Below are 27,122 nucleotides of genomic sequence, written 5' to 3' on the forward strand. Positions count from 1 at the left end.
ACAGAAGACCACACAACTCACGTAGTGTTAAAAGCCAAAGAATAAAAGTGGGTCTTAAGACGAGACTTAAAACACTCCACTGTGGAAGCAGTTTGAACATGGAGGGGCAGAGTGTTCCAGAGTTTAGGGCCGACCACAGAGAAGGCCCTGTCTCCCCTGGTTTTAAGTCTCGTCCTGGGCACCACGAGCTGGAGCTGGCTCTCGGACCTCAGAGCGCGCGCAGGAGTGTAAATTTGGATGCTTCTTCCCTAAGCTTCAATGCCTTTTCTTAGCGGCACTTGCCTTTTGTTTATTTTTGGTTTAAGCCTTAGACACCTTTGTACCTGCACTCTGCCTCCCGCTGTTGTCTGCATATTGTTATCACGACAAAACATGTTCCCAACATCTACAAAGCAATTAGCTACCTGCTGCCACCTACTGATATGGAAGAGTATTACACGGTTACTCTGCTGAGCTCTAGACAGCACCGACACTTGGCACATTTGCGGATTCTAATTACTGCTTTTCAAAAAATATTTTTAACCCAATTAGGGGAAATTACATCATCTCCCACGGCACACCAGACAATATCTCACGGTGCACTAGTGCAGTGTTTTTCAACCACTGTGCCACGGCACAGAGATATTGTCTGGTGTGCCGTGGGAAATTTTGAAACTTCACCTACTTGGTCCAAAAAATATTTTTTTGCAAATAATTATAACCTGCAAATAATGTGCCGTTGTCAAGTCTCTGTGCTGTGTAGAGCTCGGCAGGTTAACCATGTATTACTCCATGTCAGTAGGTGGCAACAGGTAGTTCATTGCTTTGTAGATGTCGGAACGCGTCGAGGATGGTTTGTCGTGATCCCAATATGCAGAGCACGGCGGGAGACGGCGTGCAGGTAAAATGGTATGCAATGATTAAACCAAAAATGAACAAAAGGGAAAGGAAAAGGCACTAAAGCTTAGGGAAGGCTATGCAAAACGAAAGCAAAACTGAACTCGCGACAAGGTAAACAAAAAACAGAATGCTGGACGACAGCAAAGACTTACACGGCATGTGGAGCAGAGATGGCGTCCACAAAGTACATCCGTACATGACATGACAATGACCTACTTAGTGGCCTAGTGGTTAGAGTGTCCGCCCTGAGATGGGTAGGTTGTGAGTTCAAACCCTGGCCGAGTCATACCAAAGACTATAAAAATGGGAGCCATTACCTCCCTGCTTGGCACTCAGCATCAAGGGTTGGAATTGGGGGTTAAATCACCAAAAATTATTCCCAGGTGCGGCTATCGCTGCTGCCCACTGCTCCCCTCACCTCCCAGGGGGTGAACAAGGGTGATGGGTCAAATGCAAAGGACGCATTTCACCACACCTAGTGTGTGTGTGACAATCATTGCTACTTTAATTTACTTTAATCAACAATGTCCACACAAAAAAGGATAGTGTACGCACAACTTAAATAGTCTCGATTGCTAACACAAAGCAGGTCAAGCAATAGCACTCAAAGGAAGGCGTGAACCTGCTACAGGAAAACAAACAACAAAACAGGAAGGGTCACCAAAATAACAGCGCAAGACAGGAAGTAAAGCGCTACACACAGGAAAACAACAACAGACTCTAAATAAGGCACGACAACCTGGTGGAGTTTCATTCTTTAACATTTCCTGCTGGTGGTGTGTGCCTCCGTATTTTCTTCATTAAAAAAAAGTGCCTTGGCTCAAAAAAAAAGGTTGAAAAAACACCGCACTAGTGTGCCGCGGCACAGTGGTTGAAGAACACTGGCATACACAACAAGGACTTGCACTTGCACGAAAACCCCTGAACGCAACGCCGGTCGTCGCATGTATGCGCCTTTAGGACGCCTGCTTTGCGGTACGCGACGCCAGTCACGTACACGGTGGAAAGGACTCACACACACACACTTACACACACACACACACTTACACACACACACATGCGAGAGGAAGGATTCCGTCGTGGTTAATTAGCAAAATAAGAAGGCAGATGTGGACTCACCCTTCGGCTTGCACTTCAAGTGGTCAGGCCACACATTGCCAGCTGTCGCGGTCAATCCTGGGGGGGGGGAGAGTGTCGAGCGGGGAGAGAAGTGGGCGCTAGTTTGGGGGTTAAATGTTGCCACTGGCATTGGTTCGGGCCATGTTCGCTCAGGCGTGAGGGACAGCACCGAGCGTGGCCTGCGATACAGCAAAGGGGAGGTTGGGTCCCTGAACGCACCGCCTCCTAAACTGTGTGTCGGTCGTGCGCTTCACTCCTATTGGCTGAGGCCTGCCTTTGGGCCCGCCTCTATAGGCAGCGTGACCGGAAGCGGGCGGCACCCTGAGCTGAGACGCAATTGGCCGCTCGGCAGTTAAAGGGACGTGGTTTATGTGACGTCACCAAGGGGCGGAAGAAGAAGAAGAAACATAAATAATGCACCCAGTGCCTTTAAAAAAGAATTAGAACTCTACGCTCTACCTCTAACAAACAAAAAGCTGTGAAAACGATGATGCTGTGTTCCAAATTTTAATTATTTACTGAACTTGTGTGAGCCTATGGCTTTGCACTTTGTTATATATATATATATATATATATATATATATATATATATATATATATATATATATATATATATATATAGTTTACAACCCCCTGGTGCTGTTTTTGTACAGTTTTTGTACTTATTTTGATTATTATTATTTCTCAATTGTTTGTAAATGTTGCAATTTATAAATAAAGGTTTATAAAATTAAAAAAAAAATAGAATAAAATAAAAATAAAAACTATATATATTGCATTCTATTTGAGTTACTTTATTGAGTTTACAACCCCCTGGTGCTGTTTTGTACAGTTTTTGTACTTATTTTGATTATTATTATTTCTCAATTGTTTGTAAATGTTGCAATTTATAAATAAAGTTTTATAAAATTCAAAAAAATAGAATAAAATACAAATATAAACTATATATAAATATATATATATTGCATTCTATTTAAGTTACTTTATTGCGTTTACAACCCCCCTTTTTGTACTTATTTTGATTATTATTATTTCTCAATTGTTTGTAAATGTTGCAATTTATAAATAAAGGTTTATAAAATTCCAAAAAATAGAATAAAATTAAAATAAAAACTATATATATACATATAGCATTCTATTTTAGTTACTTTATTGAGTTTACAACCCCTGGGGCTGTTTTGTACTGTTTTTGTACAGTTTTTGTACTTATTTTGATTATTATTATTATTTCTCAATTGTTTGTAAATGTTGCAATTTATAAATAAAGGTTTATAAAATTCCAAAAAATAGAATAAAATTCAAATAAAAACTATATATATATATATAGCATTCTATTTTAGTTACTTTATTGAGTTTACAACCCCTGGGGCTGTTTTGTACTGTTTTTGTACAGTTTTTGTACTTATATTGATTATTATTATTATTTCTCAATTGTTTGTAAATGTTGCAATTTATAAATAAAGGTTTATAAAATTTTAAAAAGTAGAATAAAATAAAAATAAAAATGAAACAAATAAATAAAATAAAATATTGCCGGGAAAAGAGTACATTGGTGTTTGTTGTGTGGTTGTATCGCACCTTGTGCAATAAAGACAAGACAAACAAATAAGTTGTATGAGCCTACATTCCTGGAATATTAAAATATGTTTATGTTTGTAAATGTTGAACTTTATAAATAAAGGTATATGAAGAAAAAATAAAATAATAAAATGAACTAAATTAAAAAAATGACAAGTCAATGAATTTTAAGTTTCTCAATACCCGACCTGTTTTTTGTGCCTTTAAAAAAAGAATTAGAACCCTACGTTAAAACACTCTCTACCTCTAACAACCAAAAAGCTGTGAAAACGATGACGCTGTGTTCCAAATTTTAATAATTTACTGAACTTGTGTGAGCCTATGGCTTTGCACTTTGTTATATATAATTGTTTGTAAATGTTGCAATTTATAAATAAAAGTTTATAAAATTCAAAAAACAAAAACGAAAAAAAAAACCCATAATGAACCCGAAATCTATGGAAGGTAAAAAGGAACAAAACTAATTGCTGTAAATAAATCTTTAAAAATTACTTAGCAACTTTATTAATTGTATGTGAAATTAAGTATTTAATGTGTTATTAAATGCATATTTTTTTACGTTTAATCACATTTAATTATTTGACTTTATTTTATTTGAACTAATTATGGATTCTATTCATGATTTTATTGCTCCATTATTTATTGGGTCAAATAGAACAAAATTGAAAACTGTAAAAAAATATTAAAAAAAAATACTTAAATACGTTATTAATTATAGTTGAAATTAAATACATAATGTTTTAGTAAATGTGTCATTATTCTAATTTACAATTAAATTGAATAATTTAAGTATTTTAATATTTGATTAATAATTTAATTGATTACAGCTTCTATTATTTCATGACTGCATGATTTTATTATTGGGTCAAATAGGAAAAAATTGAATACTGTGAATAAATCGTTAAAAATGACTTAAACACATCAGTAATTTTCTAATTTAAATTAAATAGATACGGTAATGTTATTTTTAAATTAAATTACATTTAAAAGTATTTAATTTTGGATTTTATAATCTCATGATTAAAATATTTTTTTAATTAAATCATAAAATATACTATTGATAAAACTAAATATATTATAAGATGCAATTTTATTGTCAACAATTTACTTCAACACAATAAACCAAAAATAATATCCACCTGCACAAGGCAAGTAAAAAAAGCATCTCCAACACAACATCTCCATTTACAAAACAAAAATAGAAAATCCAAAAGAAAAACATGTGTCCGAAAAGGAGCAGGAAGAAGCAACAGCTTATATTGTCCTGCGTCATTCTGATTCTTCATCATCAAGTGTGTGTGTGTGTGTGTGTGTACGTGTGTGTGTGTGTGTGCATTTACTTGTGTTGAACATTGGGCAGGCCTTGGATCGAATACAGCCATGCCAGAGAATATAGGACTACCTTTGTGTCAAACCATCCAAAAAAATCAAAAAACCATCCATCCAGCCATCTTCTTCTGCTTATCCGAGGTCGGGTCGCGGGGGCAGCAGCCTAAGCAGAGAAGCCCAGACTTCCCTCTCCCCAGCCACTTGGTCCAGCTCCTCCCGGGGGATCCCGAGGCGTTCCCAGGCCAGCCGGGAGACATAGTCAACCCAACGTGTCCTGGGTCTTCCCCGTGGCCTCCTACCGGTCGGACGTAGCCTAAACACCTCCCTAGCGAGGCGTTCAGGTGGCATCCTGACCAGATGCGCGAACCACCTCATCTGGCTCCTCTCCATGTGGAGGAGCAGCGGCTTTACTTTGAGCTCCTCCCGGATGGCAGAGCTTATCCCCCTAAGGGAGAGACCCGCCATCCGATGGAGGAAACTCATTTGGGCCGCTTGTACCCGTGATCTTGTCCATTCGGTCATAACCCAAAGCTCATGACCATAGGTGAGGATGGGAACGTAGATCGACCGGTAAATTGAGAGCTTTGCCTTCCGGTTCAGCTCCTTCTTCACCACAACGGATCAATACAGCGTCCGCATTACTGAAGACGCCGCACCGATCCGCCTGTCGATCTCACCATCCACTCTTCCCTCACTCGTGAACAAGAATCCCAGGTACTTGAACTCCTCCACGTGGGGCAGGGTCTCCTCCGCAACCCGGAGGTGGCACTCCACCCTTTCCCGGGTGGCTTTCCATTAAGTAGTTTTTAGTTTAAGTTTGCTGGATTCAAGAAATGTAATGCCTAGTGCATATCATTATGTCAAGATATATTTAATATGCCACAAATTTATCCCGCATAAAAACACCTAGGTGCTTGTTATGCTAGCTCCTAGCTCGAGCTAGTTATAGCTCGAGCGGGTTATATGGACGGGATCCCGTCCATATAACCCGCCAATACAATTCAAACACCTGCACAACACACACAATCACTCAGCCCAAAGAACCGTTCAGCTAACCCAAGGTTCATAAAGCTTATATATTTAACCAAAGTTACGTACGTGACACGCACGTACGGGCAAGTGATCAAATGTTTGGAAGCGCAGCTGCGTACTCACGGTATCGCGTCTGCGTCTGTGCATCCAAATCAAAGTCCTCCTGGTAAGAGTCTCTGTTGTCAGAGTTCTTCGATCTTGACTGCATCTTTCGGGAATGTAAACCATGAAACACCGACTGTGTTGTGTTGCTGACTTCCCTCGCAAAATACTCCGCTTCGCACCGACAACTTTCTTCTTTGCTTGCTCAGCTTCTTTCTCCATAATGCAATGAACAAATTGCAACAGATTCCCCAACACAGATGTCCAGAATCACGTGGAATAATGATATGAAAACAGAGCTATTTCGTATTGGCTTCAACGGGGGAGCCATACCTCTGTTTCACTGGCTACGTCACGCGCATACGTCACCCTCCAAAGGAGTTTTCAACCGGAAGTTTAGCGGGAAATTTAAAACGTCACTTTATAAGTTAACCCGGCCGTATTGGCATGTGTTGCAATGTTAAGATTTCATCATTGATATATAAACTATCAGACTGCGTGGTCGCTAGTAGTGGCTTTCAGTAGGCCTTTAAGCTATTTCTGGGTTCATTGAGGTTAGATAATTTTATAAGTCTTGACAAGCCAAATTTTCTTGTTCTATTGGCAAATAATTTTGCTTAGTTCAAGTAAAATACCCCTCATTTTTGTATTTTTTTTAAATTGTTTTTTTAACACTGGCTTTTTGCACTACACACAAGAGGCCAGCAGGTGGAAACACTACACCCAAGAGGCCAGCAGGTGGCAGCACTACACACAAGAGGCCAGCAGGTGGCAGCACTACACCCAAGAGGCCAGCAGGTGGCAGCACTACACCCAAGAGGCCAGCAGGTGGAAACACTACACCCAAGAGGCCAGCAGGTGGCAGCACTACACACAAGAGGCCAGCAAGTGGCAGCACTACACACAAGATAAGCAGCCTGATAAGAGATCAGTATCTACATCGGGACAAAGTCATTAAACGGCATTGATACAATAAAATAAGCAGCTAGCACTGTCTTTCAGATTAACTGGATAAATTAGCATTAGCTAATACAACGCTAACGTTAGCTAGCTCAGGCCCGTTGTGTGTTCTCTCTGTAAAGACGGGCATTTTGCATATATTGCATATAATGCTGTGTGACCCAGACCGCTCTGGCTGCAGTGCCCTCTGCTGGTTGTTCAGGGGAGTGTGTAGGTCACATTCATTTGTGCATCTGGTTTGTGGGAGGAAGAGAAGTCATATCAACAGCGGGGAGACACAGCAGAGACAGGGCGCAATCACAACGCCCCCAGCACATTCCGTTCTGAAAAATCATGTATTGTGCGGGCTGAGCTGCTCGCATAATGTGTGACCCCTCCCTTTAGAAGCAGCCTCAGTGATGTAACTAGGGAACTCCCAAACTGAATAAAATGGTAAATGGGTCGTACTTGTATAGCGCTTTTCTACCTTTTTTTAAGGAACTCAAAGCGCTTTAACACTATTTCCACATTCACCCATTCACACACACACACATTCACACACTGATGGCTGGAGCTGCCATGCACGGCGCTAACCAGGCCCATCAGGAGCAAGGGTGAAGTGTCTTGCTCCAGGACACAACGGACGTGACTAGGATGGTAGAAGGTGGGGATTGAACCAGTAACCCTCAGATTGCTGGCACGGCCACTCTACCAACTTCGCCACGCCGCCCCCCAAAAATAGAGGAGCGCGTGGGCTGTTGCTCAGAGCGTATTGTGAGACTGTAACTGAGTGTGCAGCTCCATGCGTTCTCCTCATGAGCAAAATTGAACACTGTCTCTGCCTGATTCCTTGCTTCTTGTTCTGTTTAATAGATAGTTTGGTGCTTAAACCTGACAGTAAGAGTAAATGCTGGCGTGTGAGCTGCAGGACAATAATAAAAGAGAGTCAACAAGAAGCAACGTTGCAAGTTGTTCTTCGGAGATAAATAACACTTCCTCAAAGCCCCTCTCCCCCGCCACCCCTTCTTTTTGTTTTTCCTTCTTTCTATCTCCTCCTACTCCGGTCCAGCTGTGCAACAACAGAAATACCCCAGAGTTCTCTTTTGCAAAAGCAAAGCTGTACAGCAAATATGGCTTTCTACGTCAACTATATGATTTGCCTAGGTGGCTGGACAGGAGTCAGGACACATTCAAAATAAAAACCTGCATAACAATACGTCTTGGGGCGGGGAAGAGAAACTCAGTCAGTGTCTGAGAAACGAAAGTGAAAGCTACACTTACCCAGGAACAAAACCAGTGCAAGGCAACATAGCTGGAGGACTTCACAGCAGGATCAGCAGCTTGACACTTCAGCCGGCTTAGGTGAGTTTTTGAGGGCTTTTTCTGCTACTTTTACCTCAATTGTTTTAACTTCTCTCCTCGTCTCCTTTTTTAGAACAATGTCTTTGAGTACCCACTGCAAGAATTATGTAAATGCAGCCCCTCCATTCGAAAAACGAGTTGAGGTGGGTTCATTTTCCCTCGACACAGAGCGGAAAGTCGTCCATGACAAGAATCAGATGAGATACTATGTGGAACCTCACCCAGCCCCGCAATTTGATCTGAGGGACGGCTACAAGGACCGCTACGTGAAGAGAGATGACAGTTTGGAGAAAAGTCTGGACCACATCCTAAGTTGGATCTTAGCTAACAAGTCAAACCTCAAACAGAAGGCGTTGTCATCGTCGTCTTCATCGTAAGAATACTACACTGACCAATATTTTCGCTAGATCAGGGGTGTCCAAAGTGTGGCAGGGGGGCCATTTGGGACCCGCACCTAATGTTTTCTCCGCCCAACTAAAAAAAAGCATATAGGTAAATGTAACAAGAAATGTTGACTCTAATAACACAAATCTGCCATGCAGTGTGTGTGTTTAATTTAAAACTGTCCTTTCGCAAAAAAACAACTTATGAATCAATGTTAGGAACTATGGACCTATTCAAGGCTCAAAATACTCAACATCAAAACTTCCACTTTGAAATATTTTGTGGGGGAAAATATTGTATATTTTGTGTTTGCCATATAAAAAACAAAGTTTCCTTGGACAAAAAGGTCATAAAATTAAACAAATAAAAAAAAAAACCCCACGTCAAATAAAAACAATCGATGGCTAGATCTGAAGTTGATCTAGAGCAGGGGTGTCAAACTCAAATACAGAGTGGGCCAAAATGTAAAAGTGAACAAAGCCGCGGGCCAAGGTTGAACAAATTAACCTTTTAATAGGGACCCAAACAAGTTTTGCATTGAATATTGAACAAGCAAGGCTTATATTTATTTATAGTGACATGCAAAATCGAGTTTCAAATAATAATAATAATAATAATTAAAAAATATCAATGGCATATCAAATACAATTTAAATAAAAATTGAATGCATCTTTTCTATTTGCAGCCTTCTGAGGTAGATATCAACATTAACTTTTTCCACAGGCTAATACATTTGAAAATAAAATAACAATTAATAATGCAACCATTCAGGACTTTAAACTGCTCAGTTTGCAACACACTGATCTAATCTTTTCTTGGATGCTAGTTCATTAATGTCGGGGCTCAGCCTTTGAGCTGAGGCAACCTTCATTATCGAACAAAGGTGTTCATCAGTCATTATATCTCGTAGTCCACCCGGACCACAGTCTTGGGGCGTGCCTTAAAGGCACTGCCTTTAACGTCCTCTACGAGCTTCCGTTACGTCCGCTGCAAAATTCACCCCCCGCTACCACCAAACACACACACACACACACACACACACACACACACACACAGTAGCGTCCCGGAAAAGTTAGTGCTGTAAAGGATTCTGGGTATTTGTTCTGTTGTGTTTATGTTGTGTTACGGTGCGGATGTTCTCCCGAAATGTGTTTGTCATTCTTGTTTGGTGTGGGTTCACAGTGTGGCGTATATTTCTAACAGTGTTGTGTTTATGTTGTGTTACGGTGCGGATGTTCTCCCGTAATGTGTTTGTCATTCTTGTTTGGTGTGGGTTCACAGTGTGGCATATATTTCTAACTGTGTTAAAGTTGTTTATACGGCCACCCTCAGTGTAACCTGTATCGCTGTTGATCAAGTGTACGTTGCATTCACTTGTGTGTGCGTGCAGAAGCCGAACATATTATGTGACTGGGCCAGCACTCGTTGGACTGCATGAAAAGCGGACGTGACGATTTTCGGGAGGGGCACTGAAACTTGGGAGTCTCCCGGGAGGGTTGGCAAGTATGAGAATTAGCGGTGAATGCGGTTTTACCGCGGCACCGCCGCTGTTTATAATCGGCAGGCCAGCTCTAGTGTTAATTTGATATCGCCTCGAGGGCCAAGTAAAATTACACGGCGGGCCAATTTTGGCCCACGGGCCAGAGTTTGACACCCATGATCTAGAGACTTACGCATTTAAAGTTATGACTTATTTTCCACATCAATTATTTCACTTGGACATGTTTTGGTGGGTTGGGTGAAATATTGCAAATTTTGTGTTGATGCTATCAAACAAGTTGACAAAAAGGGCATACAACATTTAAAAAATTAAAAATCTACCTTTCTATGGACAGATGGAACTGAAGTTGATCTAGAGAGATTTAAGCGTTGAATAATAGAAAATATTCATGTACAGTTGTGCTCATAAGTTTACATACCCTGGGAGAATTGATGATTCTATATTTATTGGCCCAATATATAGCCCATTTTTCTTCAAGTGCCTCCTTATTGTGCATCTTGAAACAGCCACCCCACAATTTTTCAGCGAGTCCTGTATTTCAGCTGAAGTTATTTGTGGATTTTTCTTTGCATCTCGAACAATTTTCCTGGCAGTTGTGGCTGAAATCTTTGCTGGTCTACCTGAATCCCTCATTTTCCACTTCTTTATCAGCGTTTGAACACTGCTGATTGGCATTCTCAATTCCTTGGATATCTTTTTATACCCCTTTCCTGTTTTATGCAGTTCAATTACCTTTTCTCGCAGATCCTTTGACAATTCTTTTACCTTCCCCATGACTCAGAATCCAGAAACATGTGTGCAGCACTGGATGATCAATCAATCAATGTTTATTTATATAGCCCTAAATCACAAGTGTCTCAAAGGGCTGCACAAGCCACAACGACATCCTCGGTACAGAGCCCACGATGAAAGATGCAATGGTCTGTCAGAAGCCCAGAAACTCACTGAGCTTTTATACACACACATTAATTACAAACAAACATGTCACAGGTGAGGATTGGAACCTTGATTAGCCATTCAAACCCGTTTGTGTCAACTTTTGTGCATGTTATCAGATCAAAGTCACTGGGGAATGTAAGCTTTTGATCAGGGTCATTTGGGTACTTTCTTTTGTCATTTTGATTCAAAAAGAGTAAACAGTTGTTTGCCAATAAATAGCTTCACACAACCATTACGCATGAGTGGAAGAAAGGTTTTTATGTTATCATTCATATTCTCTGAAGAATGGCCAAGAAATCATAAATTCTCTCAGGGTATGTAAACTTATGAGAGCGACTGTATGACTTGTTTATTTTTCTGAGTGAGACCCTTGCCGGTCCCTGGGAGCAAACTTGAGGGGAGCCCTAAAGGTTTAAAAAAAATGATATATTATATTGGTTTTAAAATGTAAAATATCAAAATGGCCTGATTGATTGATTCTATTTAGTGTGCGGCCCTAAGGGGAAAAGGTTTGGACACCTGTGGGTTACATGATACATTTAATGCATTTTACCTTTTTCTCTATCCTCAGAGCTTTGGATTTTGACTTTGTGACATCCCGTGGCCGCTTGACACACTTGTTGAAAACACCATATCAAAAAATGTCAAGCTGGTCGCTGGCCGTCACCAAGTTCAGAGGAACGCTTTACATCAATGAAGTAGAAACAGAAGATGCTCGCCAAAGTAAAGCCCATCGCAGTGAGAGTCATGAAGAGAACATGTACTGGGGGTACAAGTTTGAGCAGCACATGTGTTCAGGTAGGAGGGTCTATTTCAGGGGTCCCTACACTTTTTGACTTGGTGTCCCCACAATTTCCCTCTGTCTTGTTTTTTCTTCTTCTTGCGCCTGCTCTAAACACTAAATATATCCAAACATTTCATAGAATCAAACACAAGTGGGGCAACAAGAAAAATATCCCACAGTTATCTTTTGTAAAGTAAATCTAGCTGATTCTAAACAAAAGTTAGACACATCCTAGCACATTTATTCAATAAAATGCAAACACAAAAGAATATATTTGACCACACTTTTTTATATTTTAGGGTAAGCTAAACTTCCCTTGCAGTCTTTAGCAATTGCCACTGCTGTACATCTGGCATCACATGTTAAAAAAATGCGGGTAAGAGAAGTCGGCAAGTCAGATCCATAATTTCCGGACAAGGATTGGCTCTTAAAAAGCTGGGTGGTTGTGGCTGGAGTGCATAGTGGTCTATTTGATTGTTTTGTACTCTGGTTTTGTTCTGTCCCAATTGATATACTATTTGTCCCTGAAGATACCATTGACGGTTTACCGGATTCGAGTGGCGTGGTCAACTCTAACGAGGCCTTCTACATCGTGGTCCAAACCCGTCTCGCAGATCACAGTCTCATGTTCTCCGGTGAAGTGGATTGCCGAGATAAAGATCCTAATGCCCCGGATCCTCCAGCCTGCTACATTGAGCTGAAGACAACAGGAAATATCCACACTGACAAACAGCGTGACAAATTCCACAGGTTGGCAATGCTTAGGAATGGGTACCGAATTTGGTACTTTTAAAAGGGACTGACTGAATTGCGTTGGTAGTAAAGGCAACGATTCGCGTAAAGTCAAATGGTACCATATTTCCATACCTTTGTTCCACGTGGCGTTACATCTGGTTGCAGACTCTGTAGTGGCTCAAACACTTGAGGGGCAAACGGGCATACTCGCAGCGGACTGCCTTTAGGTAATGTTGCAATTTTCCAGCCCGTGCAGAGTCCCAATAGGACAGCGCGGTGGGCTCCAGAGGAGCCATCACTGGACTAGCAGGAAGACGCCGGGCTGGACGTGGCGTCGTCGGTAGACTCACTTGAGACGAGGCAGATGGTTGTGTTGGCAGACCCACTTGAGACTAGGCAGGAAGCGGCGTTGGAAGTCCCACTGGAAGAGCGGAAGGCGGTGGCCGTGCTGGGCGCAGCGCGGGAGGTGACGGCGGAGGGAGAAGGAGCGAGCTTGCCGTGGGTTGGAACCGCACAAACCTGGCCTTCATGTCCTCCAAGACATGTGCGGTTCAAAACCTCAGATCCATGTCGCCGACAAGCGTTTTCGCAAGGTCACTTTCTGTCTAGAAGATTCTGTCACGTACTCGCATGGCTGCGGTAGTCGTGACCCCAAGAAGCAGGAGACAGGAGGATGACGTGCAGGTAAGACAAGTATATCATTATGTTCAATGAACAGTCATGCACACAGCGTGCAGCTAACAGTAACAGAAACAATCCTTGAGCCCTGACGAAAGGGCCGTGCAGGCACTTATAGAAGCCGGCTGATTGACAACCACTACCCGGTGTGGCCAGGCTGGCCACAATAAGTACAGCGGCAGGTCAGGGGAAAGAGTCATGCAGGAAAAGGAACAAGAAATAAGAGCGCTACACAGGAAATAAACACAATCTTAGGAAACATAAGATGTGATGTGACAGATCGTCACATCAACAAAGCAACCAAGAGAGCCGACTCCGCCCTAGGCTGCCCACCACAAGGTCTTGGCCAATGTCCAGTCCACATGGATTAGCGAGAATCCATCCAAAGAGACAGAAGTGTCCGGTACATGCCCACTCAGCCAGGGTTCTGTGAAGCTCGTCTATCCCAACACTACTAGCGCCGCAGCCCTGTCTCCTCCTGCGCATCTATTCCGGTTTCTACACGAGGACTCCAGCGTGGCAGAGCGCCAGCAGCCTGTCTCTGGCGCAAACAAAGCCACAGCTTCCCCTGAGGCGCATCCTAAAGTTCCCAAAAAAAGCACCAAAAAGCAGGGCAGAAGCCACAAAAGTGTAACCCCTTGTTGCACAGTCCTGGAGAGGGCCGATCCAAGAGAAACAGAAAAAACAAGAGGGAAACACCACAAACACAAAGGGGGGAAAGACAAGAGCCGTGAGCCACTACAGCGGCGCCATCTCCCAGCCAAAAAATAATCATTTGGTCCAATGATAAAAAATACCAGCGATAAGTTATTTGCACCAAAACCAATCTTTTAACATTTTTGGTCCATACCAGAGTACCAAACCAAAAATGTGGATGCAGCCTAGTAGATCTTATTTCGCTTTGTTCTCTGACTCATTTTCTTTCTTCTCAGGTACAAGCTCAACCAGTGGTGGGCACAGTCTTACCTTCTCGGAGTCCCTCGCATCGTCGCAGGCTTCCGTAATGACGACGGCATTGTTGAGTCTGTGAAGACTTTTGAAGTCAGCGATATTCCTGACATTGCTGAGGTACACTGTGGTTGTTGTTGTATGTCATTGCAATGATAAACACAAAGTAACTTTATTTGTATCTTTTGAGCAGCGTGAGGTAAACTTCTGGAAGCCAAACGTCTGCATGAACTTCTGCAGCAAATTCCTGTCTTTTGTCAAGATGGTGGCGACCGAAGACGATCCCTGGTGAGACCTTGTGTTTAAAAAAGAAAACTTTAGCCTGTTAACAGGTATTCTCTCTATTGCAGTGTGGTATATCTGTTCTCCAGGAAAGAGCGCTCCGATGTGACCTACTCTGTTCACAGGAACTCCTCTTATTCTTTCCTGCCAGACTGGTACGTGAATGAAATGGATTAAAAATGCACACCGTCAGTACTAATTTACGCTTAGCATGAAATAACTACAACTAATCTAAACAAGGCACTATAATCACATTTTACTCATCCATACCAGTCTCTTAGCATGTTCAATGGATTCATGTGTGGTACATCTAGGTGTTGATTACCATCGCTCTCTGCAAAGTTTTCATCCTGTATACCAGTTGGAACAATTAAAAATCTCTGACAAATTCTATAGTTGTCTTATTTCTGTCTGCCCGAGTTAAAAAGTGAGCTCCGAATCGGAATCGTTAAAGACACATTTTATTGGCCCCTGATATTAATAAAACACAAAACAAACACACAAATAGTTTTTGTTTGGTTTACAGAATGCATTTTACACAATGTATGTTTAATACAAATAATCACATGAGTCAAGTAAGAATTGCAATAGAAGCTAGGAAGAATTTACATGTAAACCTTACACCAGAGGGATGTTTGTGTGTCCACTGCAGTAGACATTTGTGTTTTGCCTAAGAGGCAATTTTCTTTTCTTCCCAAAATGTGTAACTCTAAAAAAACAATGTCCACTGCAGAGGACACTGGCTCTCAGGGAGATTTAAATGATTTTTAACCTCTTAAGGCCCAAGCTGTTTGTTTACATGCTTTTTTTTTTATTTCTCTTTGCTATTTGGGCTTATTGGACCCTAATTAGAATACAAACTAAGAATCATCTTTTGATATGATGTACTTAGTCCATAAGTACACAAACGTGTACTTCATGTTTAGTGACATGCTAATTCTTATTTTTACACTTTTTTTTTCCAAATTGCATTGTATGTTATACTCTTCTGACACCACCAGATGGCAGTATAAGTGTCCACATAAGACCCCAATTCAGTAGTGTACACCATTTTGGAAATATGAGCTAAAAGGTGCTGTCCACGCATGTGGCCACTAAGCCTTTAGAGTTAAAATAGAAATGGTCAATATTTTTCATTTGGGCCCCTAACATGTCTTTGCTACTTTCTTGTCATTTTCAGTCCAGAAAAAAAATTACTTTGACTCAGTCTATTTATAAATATATATACATGTTTATGTAAACGCACGCACGCAAATACACACACTTACTTCTATATACATATATAGATTAGATACATATACATGTATATACACACACACACACATATACATGTGTATGTATACATATGCATGTGTATGTTTATAAATACATATGCAGTGTTTCCCACACATTCATTTATTTGTGGCGGCCCACCACGAAATAATTATATCCGCCACAAATAAAAAATAAATAAAAATTAAAAAACTTTTTTTTTTTTTTGTCCTGTCCAGCTTCTCAGGCAAATCATATAGTTGATGTAGATGCCCATATAGGCTGTTCAGATTTACTTTACAAAAGAGAAGTGTAGGATACTTCTCTTGTTGCCTTATTTGTATTTGACCACTACTGTTTTCTGTTTATTTGTTACTGACTGTGGCAGGACACCTCTGCCTCTGTTTCACTTTATGTTGCTGGTAAATAATATGGTTGTAGTAGTAGGCTAAAGTTAAATTATTTAGTATGCACTAATTAAAGGGGCAGAGCTTTAAGAGACATTTTAGCTTTTATATTTGATAAGATATATTTTTTGTAAGAACCACAATTAATAAATATATTTCAGTGAATAACTTATTGTTCAAATCTGTATATAAATATGTACATAAAGTGTTGTAATTATATTGTAAAATGGATGGATGGACGTTTAACACAAAACTGTTATTATTAATTAGTAAGTATACATTTTTTGAGCCTTTTTAGAGAAAATCATATCATTGTAGTAAATTATGCAAATTACTCGATGATGTCATGGTGACCACGGCCATAGCCACGCCCCCACCGCCACAGGTATCTTGGCAGTTTATGGGAAACACTGCATATGTATACACACACACACACACGCACGCGCGTGGGATGCACCCCGCCTTTCGCCCGAGTGCAGCTGGGATAGGTTCCAGCCTCCCCTGTTACCCCGAGAGGGACAAGCCGTAGAAAATGGACGGATGGATATACACAATATCCATAATTATAGATGTATAGTGTGGAGGGGGGAGTGGCCTGCGGACCTGCAGCGAAGCGGGGTGTGCCAGGACCGGCTTCGAGATCAGCGGCAGGTGCGTAGATGGCCCACCTGGGCCTGGTTATCTAATCACCTGTCGCTCTGTTAAAAGGCAGCAGCCAGGGAGGAGAGGGGCGTTGGAGTTGGAGAAAGAGCGAGAGCGAGCCGGAGACAGACACAAAACAATTGCTGAAAAGCAAGAGACTTGATTGGAAAATAAAACTGTTTGTGAACCTGAACCGGGCTGTCATGTCAGTGCTTGGTGGTCCGAGGAACCCCCTGGAGGACGACTTCCACATATAGATTGCGCTCAAGTGATTTTTTTTTTTCTTTACTGGAAATGACACAGGAAAGTAGTCAATGGCTTTAAAAGGTGTGATCGGGACCCACATGAAAAATATTTGCTATTTTTATTTTATTAACCATTTAATTTTGGACAAAAACTTATGGAAACATTATGTTTTGATTGATTTCATTATCTTTCATAGTCTTAGTGTTTTTCCACTTTTTGTGTAATTTCCCGCTAAAATATCGCCTTCACAAGATTAAAATACGTTTCAAGTGTGCACAGGATGATCAAGAACAGACATTTATAGGCAACAGTATCAGGTTGCTAATAGAAAGTCACCTGCTTTTCATAGTTCATACTGACACTCATGAAGATAATTGATACATCACGTTTTTGTAAATCAACGTCCCTAAAAGCACCTTACTTTTTTCCTAAATTGGTTGACACACATAACTTGTATTCCATTTGTATAAGCTTAAATGAAATATAATATTTTAAGATTCTCTAAATAGGTCATTATTTTCATCTGACAGAGAGGAATATTCATCTTAAAGGCCTACTGAAAGCCACTACTAGCGACCACGCAGTCTGATAGTTTATATATCAATGATGAAATCTTAACATTGCAACACATGCCAATACGGCCGGGTTAACTTATAAAGTGACATTTTAAATTTCCCGGGAAATATCCGGCTGAAACGTCGCGGTATGATGACGTATGCGCGTGACGAAGTCAGTTAAACGGAAGTTATGGTACCCCGTAGAATCCTATACAAAAAGCTCTGTTTTCATTTCATAATTCCACAGTATTCTGGACATCTTTTGCAATTTGTTTAATGAACAATGAAGGCTGCAAAGAAGACAGTTGTAGGTGGGATCGGTGTATTAGCAGCGGACTACAGCAACACAACCAGGAGGACTTTGTTGGAGAGCAGACGCGCTACCCGCCGACCTCACCTTGACTTCCTACGTCTCCGGGCCGCCAAACGCATCGGGTGAAGTCCTTCGTCCTTCCGCCGATCGCTGGAACGCAGGTGAGCACGGGTGTTGATGAGCAGATGAAGGCTGGCTGGCGTAGGTGGAGAGCTAATGTTTTAGCATAGCTCTGTGAGGTCCGGTTGCTAAGTTAGCTTCAATGGCGTCGTTAGCACAGCATTGTTAACCTTCGCCAGCCTGGAAAGCATTAACCGTGTATTTACATGTCCACGGTTTAATAGTATTGTTGATTTTCTATCTATCCTTCCAGTCAGGGGTTTATTTTTTTTGTATCTATATGCAGTTAAAGCACGATGCTATCACGTTAGCTCGTAGCTAAAGCATTTCGCCGATGTATTGTCGTGGAGATAAAAGGCACTGAATGTCCATTTCGCGTTCTCCGCTCATTTTCAAGAGGATATAGTATCCCAGGTGGTTTAAAATACAAATCCGTGATCCACAATAGAAAAAGGAGAGAGTGTGGAATCCAATGAGCCAGCTTGTACCTAAGTAACGGTCAGAGCGAAAAAAAATAAGTATTTCACTGCATTCTAGTCCGTCACTCTAACGTTCCTCGTCCACGAATCTTTCATCCTCGCTCAAATTAATGGGGTAATGGTCCGAATCGCTCTAGCTGCGTTGAAAACAATAGGAAAATATGAGGGAGTGAACAACTGACAACGTCACGCTACTTCCGGTAGGGGCAAGTTTTTTTTTTATCAGAGACCAAAAGTTGCGAACTTTATCGACGTCGTTCTATACTAAATCCGTTCAGCAAAAATATGGCAATATCGCAAAATGATCAAGTATGACACATAGAATGGATCTGCTATTCCCGTTTAAATAAAAAAAATTCATTTCAGTAGGCCTTTAAAGGCCTACTGAAATGAATTTTTTTTATTTAAACGGGGATAGCAGATCTATTCTATGTGTCATACTTGATCATTTCGCGATATTGCCATATTTTTGCTGAAAGGATTTAGTATAGAACAACGACGATAAAGATTGCAACTTTTGGTATCTGATAAAAAAAAGGCTTGCACCTACCGGAAGTAGCGTGACGTAGTCAGTTGAACATATACGCAAAGTTCCCTATTGTTTACAATGATGGCCGCATGAAGTGAGAGAGATTCGGACCGAGAAAGCGACAATTTCCCCATTAATTTGAGCGAGGATGAAAGATTTGTGGATGAGTAAAGTGCAAGTGAAGGACTAGTGGGGAGTTGAAGCTATTCAGATAGGGAAGATGCTGTGAGAGCCGGGGGTGACCTGATATTCAGCTGGGAATGACTACAACAGTAAATAAACACAAGACATATATATACTCTATTAGCCACAACACAACCAGGCTTATATTTAACATGCCACAAATTAATCCTGCATAAAAACACCTGCGTGTTTGTTATGCTAGCTCCTAGCTCCTCTGCTAGCTCCTAGCTCCATAGAACACGCCAATACAATTCAAACACCTGATCAACACACACAATCACTCAGCCCAAAAGACCGTTTACCTAACCCAAGGTTCATAAAGCTTATATATTTTTAAAAAGTTACGTACGTGACGCGCACATACGGTCAAGTTATCGAATGTTTAGCAGCCAAGGCTGCATACTCACGGTACCTGATATTCAGCTGGGAATGACTACAACAGTAAATAAACACAAGACATATATATACTCTATTAGCCACAACACAACCAGGCTTATATTTAATATGCCACAAATTAATCCTGCATAATAACACCTGCGTGTTTGTTATGCTAGCTCCTAGCTCCTCTGCTAGCTCCTAGCTCCATAGAACACGCCAATACAATTCAAACACCCGATCAACACACACAATCACTCAGCCCAAAAGACCGTTCACCTAACCCAAGGTTCATAAAGCTTATATATTTTTAAAAAGTTACGTACGTGACGCGCACTTACGGTACGGTACGTGTTATGCTAGCTCCTAGCTCCTCTGCTAGCTCCTAGCTCCATAGAACACGCCAATACAATTCAAACACATGATCAACACACACAATCACTCAGCCCAAAAGACCGTTCACCTAACCCAAGGTTCATAAAGCTTATATATTTTAAAAAAGTTACGTACATACGCAAAAAAAAGCCAAAGCTGCATACTCACAGTAGCACGTCTGCGTCTTTGTCATCCAAATCAAAGTAATCCTGGTAAGAGTCTGTGTTGTCCCAGTTCTCTACAGGCGTCTGTGTATCCAAATCAAAAGTCCTCCTGGTTAGAGTCTCTGTTATCCGAGTTCTTCCATCTTGACTGCATCTTTCGGGAATGTAAACAAAGAAGCGCCGGCTGTGTACTGTTGTGGCTGACTACGTTCGAAAAATACGTCCATTTCGCACCGACAACTTTCTTCTTTGCTTGCTTGGCTTCCTTCTCCATAATGCAATGAACATGATTGAAACAGATTCACGAACACAGATGTCCAGAATACTGTGGAATTATGAAATGAAAACAGAGCGTTTTCGTATCGGCTTCAATGTGGAAGGCATACCCGTGTTCGTCGGGCTACGTCACGCGCATACGTCATCCTCAGAGGCGTTTCGAACCGGAAGTTTAGCGGCAAATTTAAAATGTCACTTTATAAGTTAACCCGGCCGTATTGGCATGTGTTATAATGTTAAGATTTCATCATTGATATATAAACTATCAGACTGCGTGGTCGGTAGTAGTGGCTTTCAGTAGGCCTTTAAGCCTTCCCTTAATAAGGCCGTGCGTGTGAGAGGAATGGTTTTGATGAATGTGTAGCAGTTGCCTCACATGAATCTCAAATTGGTTTAACACAATAACCAAACAGTTAATGTTTCCTTCCAAAAGTGCAAGTATGCCATGCCTTCTGGTTATGTTGCATATTTAAAGTGAGGGTGAGCAAGCTGCATCCTTAAGAAAGGCACAAATCCCACCTCTTGGTGCTCAAGTGTGCGTCCACGTCCACTCGCAGGTGTGCAGTTCACTGCTTGAGCTTCCTGTGCAGGCCCATCAGCTTGAAGGTGGCGGCGGTGATCTTCTCATACACCACAAACATGAGGGCGGCCGTCAGGACCGTCTGAAGCAGCTTCGCCTCCAAGCCTTTGTACAGCCCGAGAGGGCCATGCTTTCTGTCATAAAGAGAGCTATTAATTGCCAGCAATCATACGCCAACTGGGAATGCAAACCTGATCTGGACTTCGGACTACTTAGTTCTTAGCTACTTTCCCAGTACAATAGTTGTGCACTAAACACAACCCTCTAATGGTAAAAACATCACATTTTAATCAAGGCATGAGGCACGCAATACACAGTGCATGTGGAGAGTATTCGTGGACCTTCACTTTTTCCATATTGGTTAAAGGCCCACTGAAAGCCACTACTAGCGACCACGCAGTCTGATAGTTTATATATCAATGATGAAATCTTAACATTGCAACACATGCCAATACGGCCGGGTTAACTTATAAAGTGACATTTTAAAATTCCTGCCACACTTCTGGTTGAAAAACTCCTTTGGATATGATTTATGCGCGTGACGTCACAAAATCCACGGAAGTGGTTGGACCCCATCGAACCCGATACAGAAACCTCTTGTTTTCATCTCAAAATTCCACAGTATTCTGGACATCTGTGTTGGTGAATCTTTTGCAATTTGTTTAATGAACAATGGAGGCTGCAAAGAAGAACGTTGTAGGTGGGATCGATCGGTGTATTAGCGGCTAAGTACAATACTGTAATATCTGTGATATTTGCATTAGTGTACTGTGTCTTTAAGGGTTTGGGGAACGTGCATGCGCGAGTGAGTTGGCGGAGAACTTGAGTGTGTGTGAGCGTGAGTTGTTAATAAAGCGATTGAGCAGCGCTTCCTTACAATACTTACAGTAACACAACAAGGACTACTTACTACGCCTAGCCGATGCTTGCCGCCAAACCCACGGATGAAGTCCTTCGTCGTGCCGTTGATCGCTGGAACGCAGGTGAGCACGGCTGTTGATGGGTTTCTATCTTCATTTGAGAACGATGCTATCGCGCTAGCTCAGTAGCTAAGTGTGTCACCGATGTATTGTCTTGGAGATAAAAGTCACTTTAAATGTCCATTTCGCGTGCTCGACTCTCATTTTCAAGAGGATATAGTATCCCAGGTGGTTTAAAATACAAATCCGTGATCCACAATAGAAAAAGGAGAGACTACATAGTTCTGTGAGGTTCGGTTGCTAAATTAGCCTTAGCGTCGTTAGCAACAGCATTGTTAAGCCTTACCAGGCTGAGAATTTTTAACCGTGTAGTTACATGCACATGGTTTAATAGTATTGTTGATCTTCTGTCTATCCTTCCAGTCAGGGGTTTATTTATTTTGTTTCTATCTTCATTTGAGAACGATGCTATCGCGCTAGCTCAGTAGCTAAGTGTGTCACCGATGTATTGTCGTGGAGATAAGTCACTTTAAATGTCCATTTCGCGTGCTCGACTCTCATTTTCAAGAGGATATAGTATCCGAGGTGGTTTAAAATACAAATCTGTGATCCACAATAGAAAAAGGAGAGAGTACATATTCTGTGAGGTCCGGTTGCTAAGTTAGCTTCAATGGCGTCGTTAGCACAGCATTGTTAACCTTCGCCAGCCTGGAAAGCATTAACCGTGTATTTACATGTCCACGGTTTAATAGTATTGTTGATTTTCTATCTATCCTTCCAGTCAGGGGTTTATTTTTTTTGTTTCTATATGCAGTTAAAGCACAATGCTATCACGTTAGCTCGCAGCTAAAGCATTTCGCCGATGTATGCGTTCTCGACTCTCATTTTCAAGAGGATATAGTATCCGAGGTGGTTTAAAATACAAATCCGTGATCCACAATAGAAAAAGGAGAGAGTGTGGAATCCAATGAGCCAGCTTGTACCTAAGTTACGGTCAGAGCAAAAAAAGATACGTCCATCACTGCCTCTCAAGTCCTTCACTGTAACGTTCCTCATCTACGACTCTTTCATCCTCGCTCAAATTAATGGGGTAATCATCACTTTCTCGGTCCGAATCTCTCTCGCTCCATTGTAAACAACGGGGAATTGTGAGGAATACTAGCTCCTGTGACGTCACGCTACTTCCGCTACAGGCAAGGCTTTTTTTATCAGCGAGCAAAAGTTGCAAACTTTATCGTCGATTTTCTCTACTAAATCCTTTCAGCAAAAATATGGCAATATCGCGAAATGATCAAGTATGACACATAGAATGGATCTGCTATTCCCGTTTAAATTTTAAAAAATCATTTCCGTAGGCCTTTAAGCTACAGCAGACCTGGGCAAATGAAGGCCCGGGGGCCACATGTGACCCGTTAAGCTTTTCAATCTGGCCCGCCGGACATTTCCAAATCATTTTTTTAGATCTTTAAGATGGAAACTAGCTGCCATTATGATGTGCAGTGATGTTTTCTAATGACCGCAAGTCTTGAACTATACTAAGTCTTTCAATGGTTGGAATCTGCGCTTATGGATGATATACCAGTTACTATGGTAATCTAATTAGTTACTATGGTCATCTAATTAGTTACTATGGTCACCTAATTAGTTACTATGGTCATCTAATTAGTTGCTATGGCAATCTAATTAGTTACTATGGTCATCTAATTAGTTTCTATGGTCATCTAATTAGTTACTATGGCAATCTAATTAGTTACTATGGTCATCTAATTAGTTTCTATGGCAATCTAATTAGTTACTATGGTCATCTAATTAGTTTCTATGGCAATCTACGTCACAGCAGCTCAGACGAGGCACCAAGCAGTGTGGGCGGGAAGCGTTTCCACAGACGCGGAAGGAGCTTTTCACAACAAAGTTCTAAAGCTTAGTGATATATCAGATATATCAGATTGTAGGTGGGTTTATTTTGTACCCTACGCGTTCATATTTTACTGTTTGTTGCATTTTTGTTGCGTTTCACTTGATTGTAAAATATGTCGATCGAAAGGGGGTGTGACATTCATATTTTGTCAATATTCAGTGTTTTATCCTTCATAGAAAAATGTAAAATTACATTACATTTTTTAAGGCGGTCTATCATAACGTTTTTAGCATTCAATCAGACATTATTGTGAGGTTTTGTATTAGTGTTCCTAAAAATAGATATACCGGCCCCCAGACACATTTTTTTCTCTAAATGTGGCCCCTGAGTCAAAATAATTGCCCAGGCCTGATCTACAGCCTTATTCCAAAATGTATTAAAGGGGTCATATTAGGATTTTTTTCTACATTTAAAACATTCAATGTGGTCTACATCAGTGTTTTTCAACCTTTTTTGAGTCAAGGCGCATTTTTTTCATTGAAAAAATGCGGAGGCACACCACCAGCAGAAATCATTAAAAAACTAAACTCAGTTGACAGTAAAAAGTCGTTGTCGCAATTGTTGGATATGACTTTAAACCCGTGTTTTTCAACCACTGTGCCGCGGCGCACTGGTGCGCCGTGAGATACAGTCTGGTGTGCCGTGGGAGATTATGTAATTTCACCAATTTGGGTTAAAAATATTATTTGCAAACCAGTAATTATAATCCGCAAATGTGCCGTTGTTGAGTGTCGGTGCTGTCTAGAGCTCGGCAGAGTAACCGTGTAACACTCGACGACAGCGGGAGGCAGTGTGCAGGTAAAAAAGGTGTCTAATGCTTAAACCAAAAATCAACAAAAGGTGAGTGCCCCTAAGACAGGGGTCGGCAAGCCAAAATGTTGAAAGAGCCATATTGGGACCAAAAATACAAAAACAAATCTGTCTGGAGCCGCAAAAAATTAAAAGCCATATTACATACAGATAGTGTGTCATGAGATATAAATTGAATTAAGAGGACTTAAAAGAAACTAAATGAGCTCAAATATAGCTACAAATGAGGCATAATGATGCAATATGTACATATAGCTAGCCTAAATAGCATGTTAGCATCGATTAGCTTGCAGTCATTCAGTGACCAAATATGTCTGATTAGCACTCCACACAAGTCAATAACATCAACAAAACTCACCCTTGTGCATTCATGCACAATGTTAAAAGTTTGGTGGACAAAATGAGACAGAAAAAGAAGTGGCATAAAACACGTCCTAGAAAGTTGGAGAAAGTTATATATGTAAACAAACTAAGGTGAGTTCAAGGACCGCCAAAATTAGTAGGACAAAACGGCGCTCGCCAAATACTCGAATCAGTGAAGCATGTTTAATATAAACAGTGTGCTTTATAACAATTAGGGAGGTTTGTGTCATGTTTGTCCTCCTACAGAAACCATATTAGAACAAAAAATATATATTTTCCCGCTCATCTTTTTCCATTTTTCATACATTTTTGAAAAAGCTCCAGAGAGCCACCAGGGCGGCGCTAAAGAGCCGCATGCGGCTCTAGAGCCGCGGGTTGCCGACCCCTGCCCTAAGAAAAGGCATTGAAGCTTAGGGAAGGCTATGCAGAACCAAACTAAAACTGAACTGGCTGCAAAGTAAACAAAAACAGAATGCTGGACGACAGCAAAGACTTACAGCGTGTGGTGCAGACGGCGTCCACAAAGTACATCCATCCGTACCTGACATGACAATCAACAATGTCTGTTAAAGAGGTTCATTTAGCCTACTAATGTGTATTTATAAATGGTTGATTTATATAGGCTAGTAAGGTAAAGTTTTGTACCTGACAAGTGGAGGAAGGCTGCAGAAGCAAGATAGCCGAAACTTGTCAGGTACAAAACTTTACCTTACTAGCCTATATAAATCAACCATTTATAAATCAACAATGTCCCCACAAAGAAGGACAACGACAACTGGAATATTCTTGATTGCTAAAACAAAGCAGGTGCGGGGAATATTGCTTAAGGAAGACATGAAACTGCTACAGGAAAATACCAACAAAACAGGAAAATTCACCAAAAAAGGAGCGCAGGACAAGAAGTAAAAGACTACACAGGAAAACAGCAAAAAAAGTCCAAATAAGTCAGGGTGTGATGTGACAGGTGGTGACAGTACACCTACTTTGAGACAAGAGCTATATTGATGAATGGATGGTTATGGTTTGAATTCATATCCAACAATTGCAACAATAACTTTTTACTGTCAATATCAACTACCGAGTTTACATTTGTAATATTTTCTGCTGGTGGTGTGCCTCCGCATTTTTCATGAACAAAAATGTGCCTTGGCTCCAAAAAGGTTGAAAAACACTGCTTTAAAGCATAACCAAGCATGCATCACTATAGCTCTTGTCTCAAAGTAGGTGTACTGTCACCACCTGTCACATCACACCCTGACTTATTTGGACTTTTTTGCTGTTTTCCTGTGTGTAGTGTTTTACTTCTTGTCTTGCGCTCCTATTTTAGTGGCGTTTTCTCTTTTTTTGGTATTTTCCTGTAGCAGTTTCATGTCTTCCTTTAAACGATATTTCCCGCACCTACTTTGTTTTAGCAATCAAGACTATTTCAGTTGTTTTTATCCTTCTTTGTGGGGACATTGTTGATTGTCATGTCATGTTCGGATTTACATTGTGGACGCCGTCTTTGCTCCACAGTAAGTCTTTGCTGTCGTCCAGCATTCTGTTTTTGTTTACTTTGTAGCCAGTTCAGTTTTAGTTTGGTTCTGCATAGCCTTCCCTAAGCTTCAATGCCTTTTTTTAGGGGCACTCACCTTTTGTTTATTTTTGGTTTAAGCATTAGACACCTTTTTACCTTCACTGTGCCTCCCGCTGTTTCCGACATCTACAAAGCAATTAGCTACCGGCTGCCACCTACTGATATGGAAGAGTATTACACGGTTACTCTGCCGAGCTCTAGACAGCACCGACACTCAACAACAACACATCATTTGCAGACTATAATTACTGCTTTGCAAAACATATTTTTAACCCAAAAAGGTGAAATGAGATCATCTCCCACGGCACACCAGACTGTACCCCACTGTACACTAGTGTGCCGCGGCACAGTGGTTGAAAAACACTGGTCTAAATAACATGTAATAGTGGTGTTTTTGTCAAAATTTGGCATTTAACAGGCTAACTTAGAGACCTTTTTTTAAATGCA

At 41.1% G+C, this 27,122-nt stretch overlaps 3 protein-coding genes across 5 annotated transcripts in view; 1 reads left to right on the forward strand and 2 right to left on the reverse strand.

Annotated features, from left to right (window-relative positions):
- Positions 1-2,222, reverse strand: part of gys1 (glycogen synthase 1 (muscle)) — a 64,777-nt gene extending 62,555 nt beyond the window's left edge. For both annotated transcript variants that reach the window (XR_009824557.1, XM_062036931.1), the window contains exon 1: positions 1,999-2,222. The gene's annotated coding sequence lies outside the window, so the exon portion shown is untranslated. The remainder of the gene's footprint in view (positions 1-1,998) is intronic.
- Positions 2,223-8,117: 5,895 nt separating this feature from the next.
- On the forward strand, positions 8,118-14,994 carry LOC133642789 (decapping and exoribonuclease protein-like). The gene is made up of 7 exons (XM_062037175.1): positions 8,118-8,340; positions 8,414-8,713; positions 11,736-11,962; positions 12,479-12,698; positions 14,294-14,429; positions 14,503-14,597; positions 14,660-14,994. Exons 2-7 carry the CDS (start codon positions 8,418-8,420, stop codon positions 14,766-14,768), a joined length of 1,083 nt encoding a protein of 360 aa, XP_061893159.1. The 5' UTR covers positions 8,118-8,340; positions 8,414-8,417; the 3' UTR covers positions 14,769-14,994.
- A 30-nt stretch (positions 14,995-15,024) lies between these two features.
- slc25a17l (solute carrier family 25 member 17-like) overlaps positions 15,025-27,122 on the reverse strand; it is a 25,205-nt gene continuing 13,107 nt past the window's right edge. The window contains exon 9 of one of the 2 annotated variants that reach the window (XM_062037177.1): positions 15,025-18,307. In XM_062037177.1, coding sequence (XP_061893161.1) covers positions 18,256-18,307 — 52 coding nt within the window. In that variant the 3' untranslated portion in view covers positions 15,025-18,255. Of the gene's footprint in view, positions 18,308-20,810; positions 21,223-27,122 lie in introns of those variants that run through there. The other variant, XM_062037176.1, reaches the window with a different exon arrangement.

Source organism: Entelurus aequoreus, linkage group LG25 (genome assembly GCF_033978785.1).
Source record: "Entelurus aequoreus isolate RoL-2023_Sb linkage group LG25, RoL_Eaeq_v1.1, whole genome shotgun sequence".
Lineage (NCBI taxonomy): Eukaryota > Metazoa > Chordata > Actinopteri > Syngnathiformes > Syngnathidae > Entelurus > Entelurus aequoreus.